Genomic DNA, 16,932 nt, shown 5'->3' with positions numbered 1-16,932 from the left:
AGCATTTGTGCTTCAAAAAAGCATTCAACTTTTTGATTGGTAGTGGTGATAGCTGAGGCACTCATAACTATTACTATTATTTATATATTGTACCTGTTACCACGGTAAATGGATTATCACATTGCTTCTCAGTGCCCAGGGCAGCGGAAATAGTACAGCATTAAAAAAAATGGTATGAGAAGACGGAGCGTAGACCAAACAGCACAGAGATGATCTCTCACACACATACACATGCCTGTCTCACTCGGTTTTTCTTCCTCTCTTCCATTCTGTAGTTAATTTCATGCTCTGAAAAATAAACAGTAGTGGTTGAAGCGCTGGAGCCAGAGACTGTTACTCTCCTGGAGTTTCAAAATCATACAAATAACAAAAAATAAGACCAGTCCTTTTTTCCGTTCCCCGTTTTGTCTGTTTCTCTAACTGGAGGCAGTGTGGAGGGTTGAAGGGGGTCTTTCCGTGGTCATGTCACCCATCTGAGAGCTCAGTGAAGGAGACCCATGAGTCTCCAGATCAAAGGGGTAGAGATGAGGAGGGGGCCGTTCAGCGAGGACCCCACCCTGCCGCCAGAGCACATGTGGGTTTTGTTATGAGGACCAATTTGAATACAAAGAAAGAGAGACGGCAACGCATTTAGCATTTGCTAAAGCCTGTAGTGAAGCAAAGAATGAAAAATAGAAAGACGTTCCAGCTAACTCCAAGTTGAGCGATGGAAAAAGAGGTTACGCTATGGCAATTGAAGATGATTGGAGTGCGAAAGACGAAAAGAGGCCAATGAATTGTTGACGAGAATAAAGTGCCGACAGAAACAGTCTTCAGTGCTACAGACAGATCAGGCAGGTTGACTCAGACACACTTAGAGGAAATAAACGAGTACAGAAACGATATCAAACAGAGATGGATCGATGCAGAGATGGAGAATAGAGAAGGCAAATAAACAAGAAGGAGAGCAACTATAATAAAACACAATCGCCGGATCATTCGGCTCGCCTTCATCAGAGAAACAAAATACTGAAAGGGTTGAATTGGCGATTAACGCATCGGGGTGGAACATGGATGAAATTAGTGAGAATAATGAAATTAAGGACTCTCAATTTTATTGTCACTGGCTTTACATAAATAATTTTGGAGCGATCGGGTCTGGGTCAGGTCAGATGTATTTCCCAGAATTCTTGTTGGCTCCCAGAAGCCATCACAGGGCCTCTGTCACATTTATTTCTCAGCACCTCATCTCTCCTCTCACACAGGGTCACTGTACATCCATCCCAGCATTATTCAGACTTTAATTGTTTCCCAAGGTGACGTCTGTAAAAGAATATTTGCATGGCTCCTCTGTAATATATATTTGGACGAGGGAGGTGATGTCATTTTATTCATATAGGCAATGACACATAATAGGGCATATATATAATAGTATATATTATGATATTAAAAAGTACAGGCATTTTCATCAGATGACTTGAATAGCTATATTTGAAAAACTGAATCATTTTAGAATGATTTTTTTTGGAAAGTGCATTTGCATAGAAAATAAACATTTAAAAAGCATAGAAAAAAAAAAAACTTTTTACTTTGATGACTTGTTTTTGTTGAGTGTGAACCACCCTGAATGAACAATTGATGAACAATTTTGGAATAATTTGACAACTTTGAGTGTTCACATTTGGGTTTACTTGTTACAAGAACCAACTCAAACCTTTTTCAGTAACCATAAAGTGAATTAAGAAATTCTCCTTCCACTTGAGTTTTGATAGGTTACATTCCCAGTGTTTTTAATAACTGACAATGAAATAACAATGTTATTTTAATTGTGATTTTTATTAAATATTATTTATTTTATAATTTTTTTATTTAAAAATAAGAAATGTATTGGAAAAATACTACTGTATGTAATATAAAAAAACGAGTATTTAAAAACAATAAAAATATTTGTTTATATTGTACAACTGTAAAAATATATATATATATTTGTTGCCGGAAATATATATATCAGAGCATGTTCGATTCATAGTAAAAAACACCCTGAGATGCCAACAAAAATTTCATGAACCACCTTTGGAATGCACTCCTGAAAATGATGTTTTTCAAAAATAAATGCTGTCTTTGGAATTCACTCCAATAATACAGTTCTTATGGCTAATATTACTTTGGTTTCTTGTTTAAATCCATGAGATGCCAAAGGAAAATTCCTTCCGGAGTGGCAATACAATCAATAAAGAGGCAATAAAATGTCTGAACAGGGCTTACGTTTGCAATGTTTTTTTACCTCTAGTGAGAAATTCTTCCATTTTGTCCTTAAAGGGCTGCAGGTGCTCCTCAGACGAGACATTACACACCTTTTCTGTTTCTGCTGAACAGGCTGTAAAATAAAGTAGAGAGCAGGAACAGAGATATGAGATAGAAACAAACAAAATGATTAATGGAACTGAAGAACAGTTTATTTTAAGCAGTGAAAACATCTTATGTCAGCCTATAAAACTACTATCCACATAAATAACCTTCAAAAGACACATTGTAGTGATTCTTGGGGAAGTCAGCCAGATATCTTAAAAAGACTAGCACGGTGATGGCCCCACCATATGGCTAAACGTCTCTTAACCTGTCTTCACCGATTAAACTGTCAGGACCAGCACGAGCATTTCAACTAGCATGGACTTTTGTTACCAGGTTAGCATGTTACAGTACATACCTCCTGCTTCCACTTCCAATACTTCATAGATGTATCACTACAGAGAAAAATTAGCAATCTGTGACCTGTGCTAACAGATGCTAATGAATCCCATTTCATGAACCTTTCCTTCGCTTCTGTTCGCTGTACACCTGGAGTCTTACAACAGGCCAACAGGCTTCACCGTGTCACACTCCATCACTACAGCCGGTGATGGATCACAGCCTCGCATGGCAATCAGTGCAATGCAAACACACACATGCTAATGTCCCTGCCAGCTGGATCAAGGGCTCTGTGAAAGCGAGGACCTGCCGGGTCGCCTGCATAACTCTGTGCCCCTTCCAGCTGTCAGTGTCGCACATCTGCTTTAGAGCTTAGCTTAGTTTGTTAATGTAGTGATGATCCATTTATTGTATGAGCCTGGCGTAAGAGAGAAGCCATGCTTATTGGGCCACGGGGAGATTTTAGAGATAGTTGAGAATTCAGAGAAACGCAGAACATTGCCAGAGAAGAAATGTTTGCCTGCGTTAAACAAATGTAGGCTTGATCTGTTCAGCAGGTGTATGCCAAAACGATTTAGCTAAGCATAAAAGCTCTGGAAAAGTACATTTATAATTTATCAACCACATGTATAGTGGGCCTAACTAATAAGCTTTTGAAAGATTAACAATGCAAATCGCCAGCAAGGGATTCGAGCGAAGGCACGCGGAAATATGGCTAACAGCAGGGGCGAAGCTAATAGGCTGTATTAGCAATGCATCAAACCGACCATCCTTCAGTCGAAATTTCCATGAGCCAAATGCAAATCCATCTGATATGTTTGACTGCTTTGAGTGGAACTAAAAAGGCTTGGACGTTATTATTTGTGTGTGGTAGACAATCTCACTCTGGATAAGTGATTGATTGTAAATGTGTTTTTGATGTAGGGCAGTGTTCTAATTTAATCACATCAACATCCACGAGTGGTTTTTTCAAGGATCTGAACAAGCCAAACACACCGACAGTGGAATGCGAGTATTTCCACATCTGTGTGAGTGTGTGTGTGTGTGTGTGTGTTTTTGTGTTGGCAATGAAAATGTTTGCAGGGATTTAAACTCGGCTTTGAGGATGTAATCGGATTCTTACACCTCATTCCCACTCCGTTGTGCACTTAAGCTGGGTCGTACAACCTTTGACTTGCAGCACAAAGCTGAACCAATCTCACTAACCTCCTGAAGACCCTGATAAATTGCTTTACTGGTCAGAGAGCAAAGCGAGTGCTTAAGAGGCAGTCTAAGCCCTTTACCTGCTAGTTTCTTTTCAAAAACATAAGAATATATGGCATTTCCTACTAACAGGGTACAAAAGAGAATTTGAAATTCATTTATACATGCATTTAATTTTTTCACAAATGATAAGTGAAAATATTTGTTAACCTTTAGAAAATGTGGATTTATACTGTAATCATGAATTTTCATTCCTATTACAAGAATGTCTATATGTTATATAAAACTCAAACTGTCAAACTAAATTGAAAGAATTGGCTGCATTTATTTGATCCAATCTACATTTATTTGATCAAAAGTACATTCAAATTGTAATACTATGAAAATATGATTTCAAATAACAGTTTTCTATTTTAAGATATTATAAAATGTTATTTAATAGTTTATTAAATAACTTATCGAACTTGATTTATTAAATAATTGATCAAGTTATTTATGTGATGGGAAAGCTAAAGTTTAGAAGAACAGCATTTACAGAATAGTACTGATTTATCTGTCACTTTTGATCAATTTAATTTATCCATGCTTAAAACATATTTTTGTGAAAATCATATGACCCCAAACTTTTGAATGGTAATGTAGAAATATAGTATAAGGACAGTTCACCTGCAGAGTTAAGTGCTTTAGGCCTGTAAAAACAGGTTAGACTCCTAGGAAAAGTGCTGAAATGACCCCGTTTTCTAATTTATTTACATGCTGGGGCCTTTAACAAACCACATTTGCAGTATTGATCATTGTGGCAGCCAGCTGGGGGCTCAGTAAAAACAGCCATCTGAAAATCAATGAGCCTTCTAAAGGAGAACATGGGTCATTGGTGCTGGTGTATACAAACTAAACGTGTCTGTGTGTCATGCACACTTGAATGTGAGTTCATGTTTGTGGGTATGTGTATATGTCCACAGGTGTTTACACGTATGTGATCTCATGTATATGCATGGAAGCATGTGTAAAGCCTGCGTGTATTCATTTATTTGCTTTGCGTTTGCGTGTGTCCATATCTCACCCTTAAGATCTTTCCGTAGCTTGCGTAGGTCACGTTGAAAATCCTCAAACTTCATCTGCGAAGCTTGAAAAAGATCCTGAGGCTCTGGAATTGGGTACGCGCATGTTTCTTTACCTGCATCCTGACACACAAACAACAGAAAATCTAAAGCGCAATCATACAAAAAAAATAAAAAAACCCAGGATGTTGTGTTTATGAGATCATAAGTGTAGCAATGGCTGATTTCAAAAATAATTGAAAGTGAATTGTTCAAATAGTTTGGTGTGTAAAGATCATAATGATTCCAAAAACAATGAAAACATCAAACACAACAAATCAATCTCAATAACGCTCCGTCTGTCAGAGATCAGAGCCGCTTGTATGCACACACGCACACACACACACACACACACACACATGCTCTCTCCTTGTTATTTGCCTGAACGTTAGAAGCACTTCAACAACCTGTGGATCATATTTTGTCAATTTGGACACAACCTCGTAATCACAACATCTGGACCGACTGCTGACGGTATTTACAATACAGCGCTTTTAATCTACGTCCAAAAAGGGCATCAAGCAATCAAAGGCCTCTGCTCATTCAGAGCGGCCATTTGTCTATATGGTGAAGGGAAAGAAAGGCAAATCAAAGTGATGAAACCAAATACAAAGCCACTTTTTTGTCTACCATGAAGGGTGATTCTAAGGGACCTGGGGGTCTGTTAGTCAAGCCAGTGAAATAAACAGTTGGTCAAACCTACCTCATCAAAGTGTCGCAGATAGTAAGCAACTATGTAGGACAGGAGGCTCTGAGAATTATCCTGATGGAGCGAGAGGAGGAGGAGAAGAGAGATGGAAATAAACACAGGAGAATAATCATTTTTCATGTTTTGGGATTGTATACACTCATTTAGCTCAAAGCGTTTGTGAATAAGATGTCAGACCTGGTGGCTTGCAAAGGCGCTCGCTCACATGCACATGTGTGCAGACACACACCGCATGGGATGTGGATATAAGCTACTGCCTTGGCATAATACTATATAAACCGCTCATTTTGAATGATACTGCCAGAATGGGTTCTTTATGACCTGGGGTGCGTTTCCCAAAAGCAACTATGGTCGCAAGTTACATCGTTACCAATAGAGTTCAATGGGACTTACCACCATAGTTGGCTAACGATGCTTTTGGGAAACGCACCCCTGGTTAGTGGGGTCAGGAGACTATCAAGGTACTGTATGCAAATTTGCATGCAGGTTCAGACTAAGGTTTATGCTATTTCAGTGCTGGTCTATGTGGTGGATTTTGGTATCATTTACTTACCATCACGCCATTCAAAACATGTATGACCTTCTTTCTTCTGTGTAAGGCAAAATTAGATATTTTGGAAAATATTAGTAAATTCATGTGCTTTATAATTATTTTTACCTGTAAAAAAAAAACTTCATTCACCTTCGGAACACAAATTAATATATTTTTGATAAAATCCAAAAACTTTCTGACCCTCCATAGACAGCAACACAACTACCATGTTCCAGGAAGGTAGTAAGGACATCGTTAAAATAGTCCATGTGACATCAGTGATTGAACCATAATTTTATGAAGCTACAAAAATACTTTTTGTGTGCAAAGAAAACAAAACTAATGACTTTATTCAACAATTTCTTCTCTTCCTTGTCAGTCAAGCTTTCAGTTTTCATCAAAAATATCTTAGTTTTTACGATCGCTATGACAATTTTTTCAATAATTTTAACAATTTTCCTAAACTCTTAACGCAGTTAGCACAACATCTGTCTGTGTAGGCTATATAATTAACACATTTCTTGTTGCTTTGACACAAAATGCATACAGTTAACACAAATTTAAAATGATTTAACTTCTTTTACACACAAGCTCTACCAAGACCAAAACAAAGTAATTTTACTGTTAAATTTTCAAATGCTTTCACACAGTATGCCAGAACAAATAACATCAAGTTCTAAATCTAACTTGTAGGCTAAAGTCAAAGTGAACAGCTGTATGTATATTGTGAACTGAAATACAAATATGTCCCCTGTATTTTTATTCCATTGCTAATGAGAAGCAGCTGATTGAAGTTATATATAAATTACAAGTAATAATAATAATAATAATAATAATAAATTCAGCTCTTGTTCTGTCCAGACTGGACTATTGCAATGCTCTCTTGGCAGGTCTTCCAGCCAGTTCCATCAAACCTCTACAATTAATACAAAATACTGTAGCAAGATTAATTTTAATGAGCGGAAAAGAATGCACGTCACACCTCTGTTTATCAGTTTGCACTGGCTACCAATACCTGCTTGCATAAAATTCAAGGCATAAATGTTTGCCTACAAAACCACCACTGGCTCTGCACCCCTTTCTGCACCTAAATTCATTACTTCAGACTTATGTGCCTCTAGAAGCTTGTGTTCTGCAAGTGAACGTCACTTTATTGTTCATCCCAAAGAGGCACAAAATCACTTTCACAGACTTTTTCATTAACTGTTCCCTCCTGTTGGAATGACTTGCCCAACTCAATCCCAGTAACTGAATCCTTCAAGAATTATTCAAGAAACGGCTAAAAACACATCTCTTCCATCTTTATTTGACCCTCTAACTTTAGCACTCTCTATTCTAATTCTATTTTATCTATCTGTCATCTTTGTATCTATTCTTTGTATCTATCTGACCCTCTAGCACTAGCTTTCTTTTTTCTATTCTATCTACTTGTTTTCTTTCATTAAAAAAAGCTTTTTTCTATTCTACTTGTTTTCTTTCATAAAAAACAAACAAACAATAAAAAACTTGCAATGTGTACTGCGTTAGCGAGACTTGTCATAGCACTTGCATGTTGTCGCTCTTTTGTTGGTTTTGATTGCTTCTATTGTCCTCATTTGTAAGTCGCTTTGGATAAAAGCATCTATTAAATGTAAATGTAAATTACATCTGATTCCCATCTAGGAAACACACTCAGGTGTTGGGGTTCTTTCAATCACATGGCCATATGATACAGTAAAAGACGTCCTCTTTGGGCTCCTGCATAAAAAGTGCACTCCTGCATAAATGTGAGATTTTAGAAGATCTGCACCAAAGACTGGTGCCAGAGAAAGGGGATGGGTGGGAGACCAGTTGACCAGTTGACCACTTGTCAATATACAGTATGTGATCACATGGAACAATGTGGCATTCCACCATTCCCAGTGCAGTCAGAGACTGGTTTGACACCCATTCAAGAATGATGTTTCTTTTTCTTGCCCCTTACTCCCCTTACCTCAACCCCACTGAGGAGTTTTTCTGAGCCTGGAGATGGAAGGCTTTTGACCAAATGTCCCTCCTGGATTCAATGGATGCTGCATACCAAGACATTACAGCTGAACACTGCAGGGGTGGATAAGGCATACCAAAAGATTCTTCCCAAGATGCCTTGCCAGAGAAGATATCAGGTGTGATGTGGATGAGAACATGTGGCCAAACACAGAAGACCGGGCAGGTTAGATTACATTTATTTATAATTCTTCTGTGGCTTTTCTGTTTGTATATTTTGTACTTTCACATAATAAATGATAGCTATATTGCATATCTTTTGTTTTCATGCATTCTTGTTTTCTTTCTTGTTTTTCTAATGTCCTGTTGCAAATAAAGCCTTTAATGCAGCAATTCTGTCTCGATCTGTTTTTCTCCCATAAACCGTTCATTCTATAAAGCTACTCTGAGACAGTTCATTCAAATTTTGTATTGAATTTCTGCAGCAATAAGACAAAATACATGCATTTACTAAACCCAAAAAGAAAAAGAAACTGTAGTGTAAAACACAATCTATGATCAATGCAATGTACTGTCTATTGTATAATGTCAGACCTGACACCTAAAATAATGCAGTTTCTGTAATTCCATTTGATGTTAGTGTTTTTATAATATTGTGATATGATTTACTAAATGTTCCTGTTGGAAGAGAACATGTGTTAGTGTTTTAATAATAATTTGATTTTGAGACATGTTTGCAGTGTTTTGGTAGGTGTAGTGTATTGTGTTAATGTATTATTGTAATTTGAAAATTAGTGTTAGAGTTTAGTTTGCAATGTGTGATTTTGAGCATGAAATTAACTGTTTTGTCAATTGTGTGTTGTAGGTGTGTTGGTGCGTTAAGAGTTTAGGAAAATTGTTAGAAGTGTAGGAAAAAATGTCATAGCGATCGTAAAAAAAATGTAATTTGTGTTCCGAAGATGAACAAAGGTCTTACTGGTTTGGAACGATACAAGGGTGAGTAATTAATGACAGAATTAAAATTTTTGGGGAAATCATTCTTTTAACATATTATTTTAATTTATTATCATATACATAAACACACTGGTTTGGAGTACAAATATTTTTTACTGTTTACTAGCATTTTGTCATTTATCTAGTTGTTTTCTAGCAGCTGAATAGAATCTAAACTTCCACTTTGTAAAATGGAAAAATAAAAAGTCAATAGAGTGCAATAATAGGACCCCACTGACTTTCACTGTATGGACACAACAGACAGAAACATTATTTTGTGTCCCATACAGTCATACAGGTTTGGAATGACATGAGGATAAATAAATGATGACAGAATGTTCATTTTATTGTGAAAAATCCCTTTAAACTTGTGATATGGATCTCATTTTTACTCACACTGCTCTTGACATCTTTTAACTTGGGTAGGATGTCTAGAGAAAATCCGTCTGCCTGTCCTCTGCTCCGGTTACCCCCGTTCATAATGTTCCCAAATGCTAGAACCAAACCTAGAATCTGCAGGACGGCTTGACCTGATTGTAGAGCCTTTAAACAGAAAAGGGAGACGAGGAAGCGAGGGAGTGAAACAGATGTTTTCTTCACTGCTTTCTAGCTGAAATTTTAACTTGAAATACGATAATGGTGAAGCTGTCAGTGGAATCTGAATAGTGTGCTTCATGTTCTCTCTCACCGTACAGACTCTCAGCAGTATTTCAAGCTTGCGCTGAACTGATGTAACACATTCTGTGAAGGTGGACTGGAAGAGAATACAGAAAACCCGCTCCGAGAACTGAGGAACCTTTGACAACTGCAGCAGAAACCTGACAGAGAGAGGGAGCAAAATGAATGATGTAAGGAGAATACAACAAACAGACAGACAGACAGACAGACAGACAGACAGACAGACAGACAGACAGACAGATAGACAGATAGACAGATAGATAGATAGATAGATAGATAGATAGATAGATAGATAGATAGATAGATACTGTTCAGGCTTGTCCAGTGGTTTTGCATTTTCTTTATCTTTTGAAGACTTGATGTGTTTCTCAATCTGATCCATCTCTTCTTTCTGAGCTCTCTGTTTAACAGAAAAACAGAATGAAAGGACACTGAGAGAGAGGAAAATGTGATTTCATTTTTGGGAAAATACACTTATATTCTCCTTATAAAGCATTTTATAACTATCTTATAGTGATATAAACTCTAATGCTCTTTGTAGTGTGTTTGTGGGTGTGGGTGTGTTGTTTTATGATCTTTATGGTCTTTTTATGATCCAAAAAACAAAGTATGATCCACACTTCAGACTGTGCTTGAGTCAGACAGTGAAAAAGAGAATAGAGAGAACAAGCGGGAGAGAGGAAAGAAGGGATATACTATGTGTGTGTGAGTGTGTGTGTGAGGGGGTGTTCTGTGGTTTTGGTTGAAGGAGTCAGAGACAGCGTGGAGTCTCGCACACTAAAGAGAAACAACCTCAACGTTTAAACTCAACAACATCGCCTCAAGCTACAGTGGGAATGGGTGGGTGGGTTGGAGGAAAAACAGAGGGATGGAAGGAAAGATAGTTTTCAGCAGAAAGTTACTTCACATACACATAATTCCACACACACACACACACACACACACACACATACGAACACACAAACACCCCACACCACACCTTCATGTTTCTTTATTAGTTGTTAACGCTCCACTATGTGACTTTTGGCCCTCTATTAGTAGAAAAATAAAATTGCATGCATCTTGCGGAAGAACATTATTTTGGTTGTGATTTGGCTCTGCGCGGATGCATGTGGTTTTGACAGCGGTTGGAAAATTAATGTTTTTTGTTTGTTTGTTGGTTTGTTTTTACAACCGATGATTACTGGAGATCTACCGTTCTGAATTATTCATGATCAATTTTTGACATTTTTTTTTTTGTCACAAACGTTTAGCTGCCTTCATGCTACACACAGCCAGAGCTACTTTTCTCTCTTTACAGATGTGACAGGTGAATGATGTTTGTATGCAGTTTCCCGCAAAATCTATCTGAACACCTCTAAAATATAAATCAAATCATATGGTTATCAAAGTGTATTTGTTCATATAGTTATTTTTTATTAAAAAAAACAAAAAAAACAGTGGCTTTAAATTCAACAATTGCACTTTTGTATAGCCTATTATTCATTTTTGTATTTTGATTGTAAATATAGATTATTATTTTTAATCAGTTTCATGAACAAATATATATAAACATGAAAGCTATTATAAAATGTTACATATTCTCGAAATGATACATGGAGCAAAATCACAAGAAAAGTGCCAACATATGAAGTGTTTTGAAATAATTATCAGACATGTGTGAGGAACGTTCTGGCATCTTGTAGGTCTTAAGATGATGTGTGGCTATGATGCCCTGTCTTTATCTCATCATAATGACTTGCGGCACACACTCGCATACAGAAAACATGTAAAGGAGCTCTAGTGCTGACAGCAAGATTTATGACTGTTGCTGCAATGCACATGGCAATCATAGTGTGCAAACTCATCAGCACCCACACACACTTAAAGAATGAAAGAAAATATCAGCCAATCATCTAAAAGTGAGTCAAAGATCTTCCAAGAAAGAGGTTTGATTTATGTTGCCATGTCAAACTGACGTAGTCTGTAACTGCCAATAAGTTACCTAAGCTACAAATCTCAAAGCTCAGTCAGTTTTTGAACTGTTCTCTTTTGATTCCTTGAGGGGGAAAACTGATGTCAGTTCCATGTCTGTATGTCTGTCTTATACAGTTGTTGTGTTCCTCTCTCGCTTTCCCTCAGACAGTGACACGCACCCCGGCTCCATGGTAAACCTTACTCATTCCAGCGGTGTTTGTGGCCTGCATGTTTGTTTTGGTATTTAACACACATTTCCGTGGCTCTCTTTTGGAGCGGACCACGTCAAGGCAAAGCTCCAAGAGCTTAGGATATATCCTGTCCAGTTCTGAGAGGTTTAAGAGTTTAATGATATGTTAAATGATCACTTATGGAATTCATACGTCATAAGAAATGTCAGGATTCATCACATTTGCTTATCTGGACTGTCACGTCTTGTCATGTTGTGGACTTACATTTTCATACAGCGCCTGGAGCGTCTCCATATCCACCACGGTGCAGTCCATGTTCAAGATGGCTGTCAGACAGAGAAAGAGAGAAGAAAAATGCATCAATGATCAACCACTCAGGACTCAGGATCTGTTCAAATGATTTATCAGGCAAAGATTTTAACTGAAGTCCGTGCTGCTGGGAAAATCTATGAGTACCACTTGTCAATTGTTTGGGAATTTGAAATTATTTTCCAATGAATTAAAAGGCCAAATAAAATTTTTCCAATAATACCAAAATAAGAGTCATTCATACTTTCATGAATTCATAATCAAAATCATAATACGTCCATAAATCAAAACAACTTTAAATTTTATGTATTAAATGATATCTTAAATTACTTTAAAATAAATAAATAAAACAAATATTGTATCATTATTTAATTAAAAACTATTTTTTTTAATAAATACTTTTATTCAGCAATGATTAATTAAATTTATAAGTGACAGTGAAGACATTTTTAGGGTGCTTCTCAAACGGAAGGCTGCATCCTACCGAGGCTGCGTCCTTCCTAGTTCAGCCCTTCAGAGTCTTGTAGACTAGAGTCCTTCTCAGCATATAAATGCTAGAATAAGACGGTCTAGTAAGTGCGCGTGGCTACGTCACATATGTTCCCGCCTTCACAGCCACGACACAAAAATACTAATAAAACTTAGTTTTGGAAAAATACTTTGTATTACAAATCTTTATATTATTTGGCTTTCTATTAATGCAATACAGTGAATCACAGCTGTCTACAGTCTCCCCGTGGCTTAAGTTATTGGCACTTATAGCGTTTATTGAGTAATTTACACCAAAACAAAAAATAACATCTATGCTTTCATGTCTGAAAAAAATATTTTTGTCTAACATAATAAATTCAGACAAGCTCATTAATGACTCGTTTTTCGTCAGTTTATTTTCATGAAATGGAATGTGGGTGATTGAAGGTCGCGGAGGATACATCCCATGCATCCTTCAAATTCAGCTGAATGAAGGACGCGAAACGAAGGCTGCCTTCCAAGGATCCTTCCGATTGAGATGGCCTTCAGCAACGTTTGATGATGTGGCAGCCGAGTAATGCAGCCTTCATAGGAAGCAGCCTTCAGTTTGAGAAACACCCTTAATGTTACAAAAATGTCTATCTCAAATAAATGTTGTTCTTTTGAGTTTTCTATTTATCAAAGAATCAAAGAAAAAATGTGCCATGATTTCCATAAAAATATTAAGAAGCACAACTGTTTTCAACATTGCTAATACATTTTAGACATTTTTTGAGCCCCAAATCAGCATATTAGAAAAATTTCTGAAGGATCATGTGACACTCAAGACTAGAGATATAGCAACTAAATATTCATCCATCACAGAAATAAATTACATTCTAAAATATAGAACAATTGTGTTTTATTTACTACTAAACTTTTTCAAATTAAACTTGCTTAAACTTGCTTACACTTCCATCTTAAATCATATTTAAATCATTTGTAGGGACGATCGTTTGGATCGTCCCTACAAATGGCGTCCCCTTCCCGAAGTGCCCTTCAAGGGCGCAAAAAAGCCGTTTGGAATTCACCCTGACAATCAAAACATGTTAACTCAGCACCAAACATTTATTTTCCAGAGTTGTTTTTACATAAAAGCATCTGAATCTCTAGCAGGCCTGTTATTGAGCTGGCTAGACTGAACAATATTTTTCTGTGCTAAACAGAGCTATTACAGGGTAATCTTTGTGTGTTCAGTCTTTTGGGGAATTGAGAAATTGATCATTGGCGTGTTCCAAAAACCGCACAAGAAAGAATAACAAAATGGCCAATGCACAGACACAGAAAATGTAGACAGACAGCAAAGCATTACTACTGTTACGGAAGAAAGATATCAAAGAGAGCAACTACAGCCTTAAAAGAGGTGGGGAGAAGAATCACATGACAGAGCGAGAGAGAAACCGAGAAAGAGAGTGAAAAAAATATGCACGATCTATGACTGGGTAATTAAACCTGTCATCAACCTGACAACAGCATCCCACCAGATCTATAGCCCAGTCACCACATACACAAACAACAACAGTGTAATCCCCACACCCCCACAACAAAGTCTCCAAAACAAAGAATTTGTCACTTGATGTCCAGGGATGTGCTCTGTGCTTCCCCAAATAATTTATGCAATAGTTTAGAGTGGTAGGTTTGCTTTAATCTGAGGGAGAGACCGTTTTGAAAGCTTCAAAAGTTTGTAGAAAAAAAGCAATCAGCACAACAAAGTTTGCATACTGTATGGCCAGTTATGGTCTCTGCATTAGAGATACCAAAGAATTACATATTTTAATGTGTTATTTGCATTGAATTTTTTGACTTTGTATGTAGCGGACATTGAGCTAAAGTTAGATCTGTTTAGCATTTGTTCATCAATAATAAATAGACATTTTAATAATAAAAAATAATATTTATATGATTTGATACTACTACTACTACTACTACTACTACTAATCATAATAATAATGTAATTAATATAATTATAATGTAATTTGCTCTAAATATAAGCATTTGTTTGTCAATATTATTTATTATTATTATTATTGATTATTCTTTTTATTATTATAAAACATGTTAATTCAAAAGATGTGTTTAGCATTAAAAAGAAATTTGATAGTAATATAAAAATATCAAATTATATCATATCATATCATGCACTGCAGAACAACTGAATGTGAGTCACTAAAGAACACTGAATTAATTTGGGCCAGCAGCGCACATAATAATAATAATAATAATAATAACTAAGCCCATTCAGAGATCTTTTGTTTTGATAAACAGAAAGGCTCAGTGGAAATTATAGAAGCAGTGTCTGAGTAAAAATTCACACATTTCTGAAACAATAAACGCAATTATATGTTTTACACCCCAATGACTATAATCACCTGAAATTCACTCACTCTTACTGTAATATAGTTCATCATTTAGATGATGCTTTTATCCAAATAACACCTATTACAGGAGGAATCCCCCTGGAGCAACCTTGGGTTAAGTAGCTTATGGATCAGGTTTGAACTGAACTACATTTCTGTAACTCCTCTTGTTACATATTTCATTGGCCAAACATTTTTCTCCAAGCAGTTTCATAGTTCCTCGCAGGTTTACAATGTTCAGTTTGTGCCAAGCTTCCATAATTACTATCTTCCAAACGTACACAACCAGACAAAAGAAAATACACAAAGAATGCTACCATGTTTGCAATTCTTCAGCTGTATGGACACACACCACCTTCTCTCTCTAAACACTGCTAAGTATAAAACAGCACAATGTTTGGCTGAAAAGAGAAGAGAAGGAAGGATTTTATATTAGAACATGATTGTGCACATATGTTTTCTGGTTGCTTTCTTTGTGATCACTGCCATGATTCAGAATGTTTCCACAAAACAATGTCCTGTGACAGTTCAGAAGACCCAAACAGACGGCGCTGCAGAACAACTGAGTGTGAGTCACTGAAGAAACATAACAAACAAATCGTCCGGAGGGGGTCGGCGTCACACGCCGATGAATCCAATCTCACACACGCACAAACGCCGAGCTGACTTGTGAAACTTTGAGACTGTTATGGGTAGAAATCAAAGGCCTGTCACCAGTGTGTTTGTGCAAGAGCTGCCTGTGCTCTAGTCAATCATGCAGGAGTGTTTTTCAGGCTCAAACATGAGATCTTATGAAAACCAGCTGAGGGAAACAAGAAAGTTGACACAAAGGGAGTGATTCAGTGAGAATCCACCAAGGAGTTGCACTAGATTAGGTTTAGGTTCCTTAATAATCCTGAAAAGAGTGTTTTTAATGTTGTTTGATGGCTGATAATTGAATAATGAAAGAAAAGAGAGACAGACGGCCAACATCTTCTCTACTGACTGTAATAAATGCCTCATAACTTTGCATGAACCTTTAAACTCTGCAATTAAACCAATTCACGAAATTCTTTCCTAGTTCCTCAAAAGGGCCTGATCCAGGTCAGTGTGGTGAAGCGTGATGTTGAGGAATGTATTGATTCTGGGTAAATAGCTCTGTCAGAGAAACTGTTTGTTTCTATTTGGTGGTTTACTCTGGCCAAACATACTGGCCTCTGCAATGGATGGAATAGCAGCGAGACCCGATGAGACTCAACCAGTGCTGAATTGTGGGTACTGAGCTTCATAATAAATGGGGACTGTGCCCATAAATTCTCAAAGAGCCAGTAAAAATGTCTTAATATGCCGGCAGCTTAAAGACTAACTGAGGATGTGTGTGCATGTGTGCGTGTGTGTAATATTAGGTATCCGTTCACATAATGTGATGTGGTTTTTAAAACTGCATCCAGCTTTGCTGATTCATTAAAATGAAGAAAGAAAAATAGAATTTAACAAAGGATTGTTGTTACAGTGGATTAGACTGGAGGGAAATTATGCATGAAATTATACTGAAAGAAAACAGAATAAAGCTTGTCTGCCGCCTGTTAACCAATGAATGGCTAAAAAGTACACAATGCTAAAAATACACTGCTGAAAAATACACTATTTATCCATCCTGATACTAAAAAATAAACTTTTTTTGGTTACATTTTTTCCCCTCAGAAATCAAACTGAATCAAATAACACAGCAATGGTGTTCCTGAATGAATTGTTTGAGTAAATGATTCAGTGACTCACTACT

General features: G+C 36.8%; 1 protein-coding gene across 1 annotated transcript in view; it reads right to left on the bottom strand.

Moving 5' to 3' along the window:
- Positions 1-16,932, bottom strand: part of LOC306886751 (formin-2-like) — a gene marked incomplete at its 5' end in the record, with an annotated part of 41,345 nt that overhangs the window by 3,647 nt on the left and 20,766 nt on the right. The window contains 7 exons of the mRNA XM_079444066.1: positions 2,264-2,356; positions 4,934-5,054; positions 5,674-5,733; positions 9,566-9,712; positions 9,858-9,987; positions 10,156-10,247; positions 12,259-12,320. Coding sequence (XP_079300192.1) covers positions 2,264-2,356; positions 4,934-5,054; positions 5,674-5,733; positions 9,566-9,712; positions 9,858-9,987; positions 10,156-10,247; positions 12,259-12,320 — 705 coding nt within the window. The remainder of the gene's footprint in view (positions 1-2,263; positions 2,357-4,933; positions 5,055-5,673; positions 5,734-9,565; positions 9,713-9,857; positions 9,988-10,155; positions 10,248-12,258; positions 12,321-16,932) is intronic.

The sequence above is a fragment of the Barbus barbus genome (assembly GCF_936440315.1).
Source record: "Barbus barbus genome assembly, chromosome: 20".
NCBI classification, from domain to species: Eukaryota; Metazoa; Chordata; class Actinopteri; order Cypriniformes; family Cyprinidae; genus Barbus; species Barbus barbus.
Note: the sequence above shows the minus strand (reverse complement) of the source record. Positions and strands in the feature narration are given on the sequence as shown.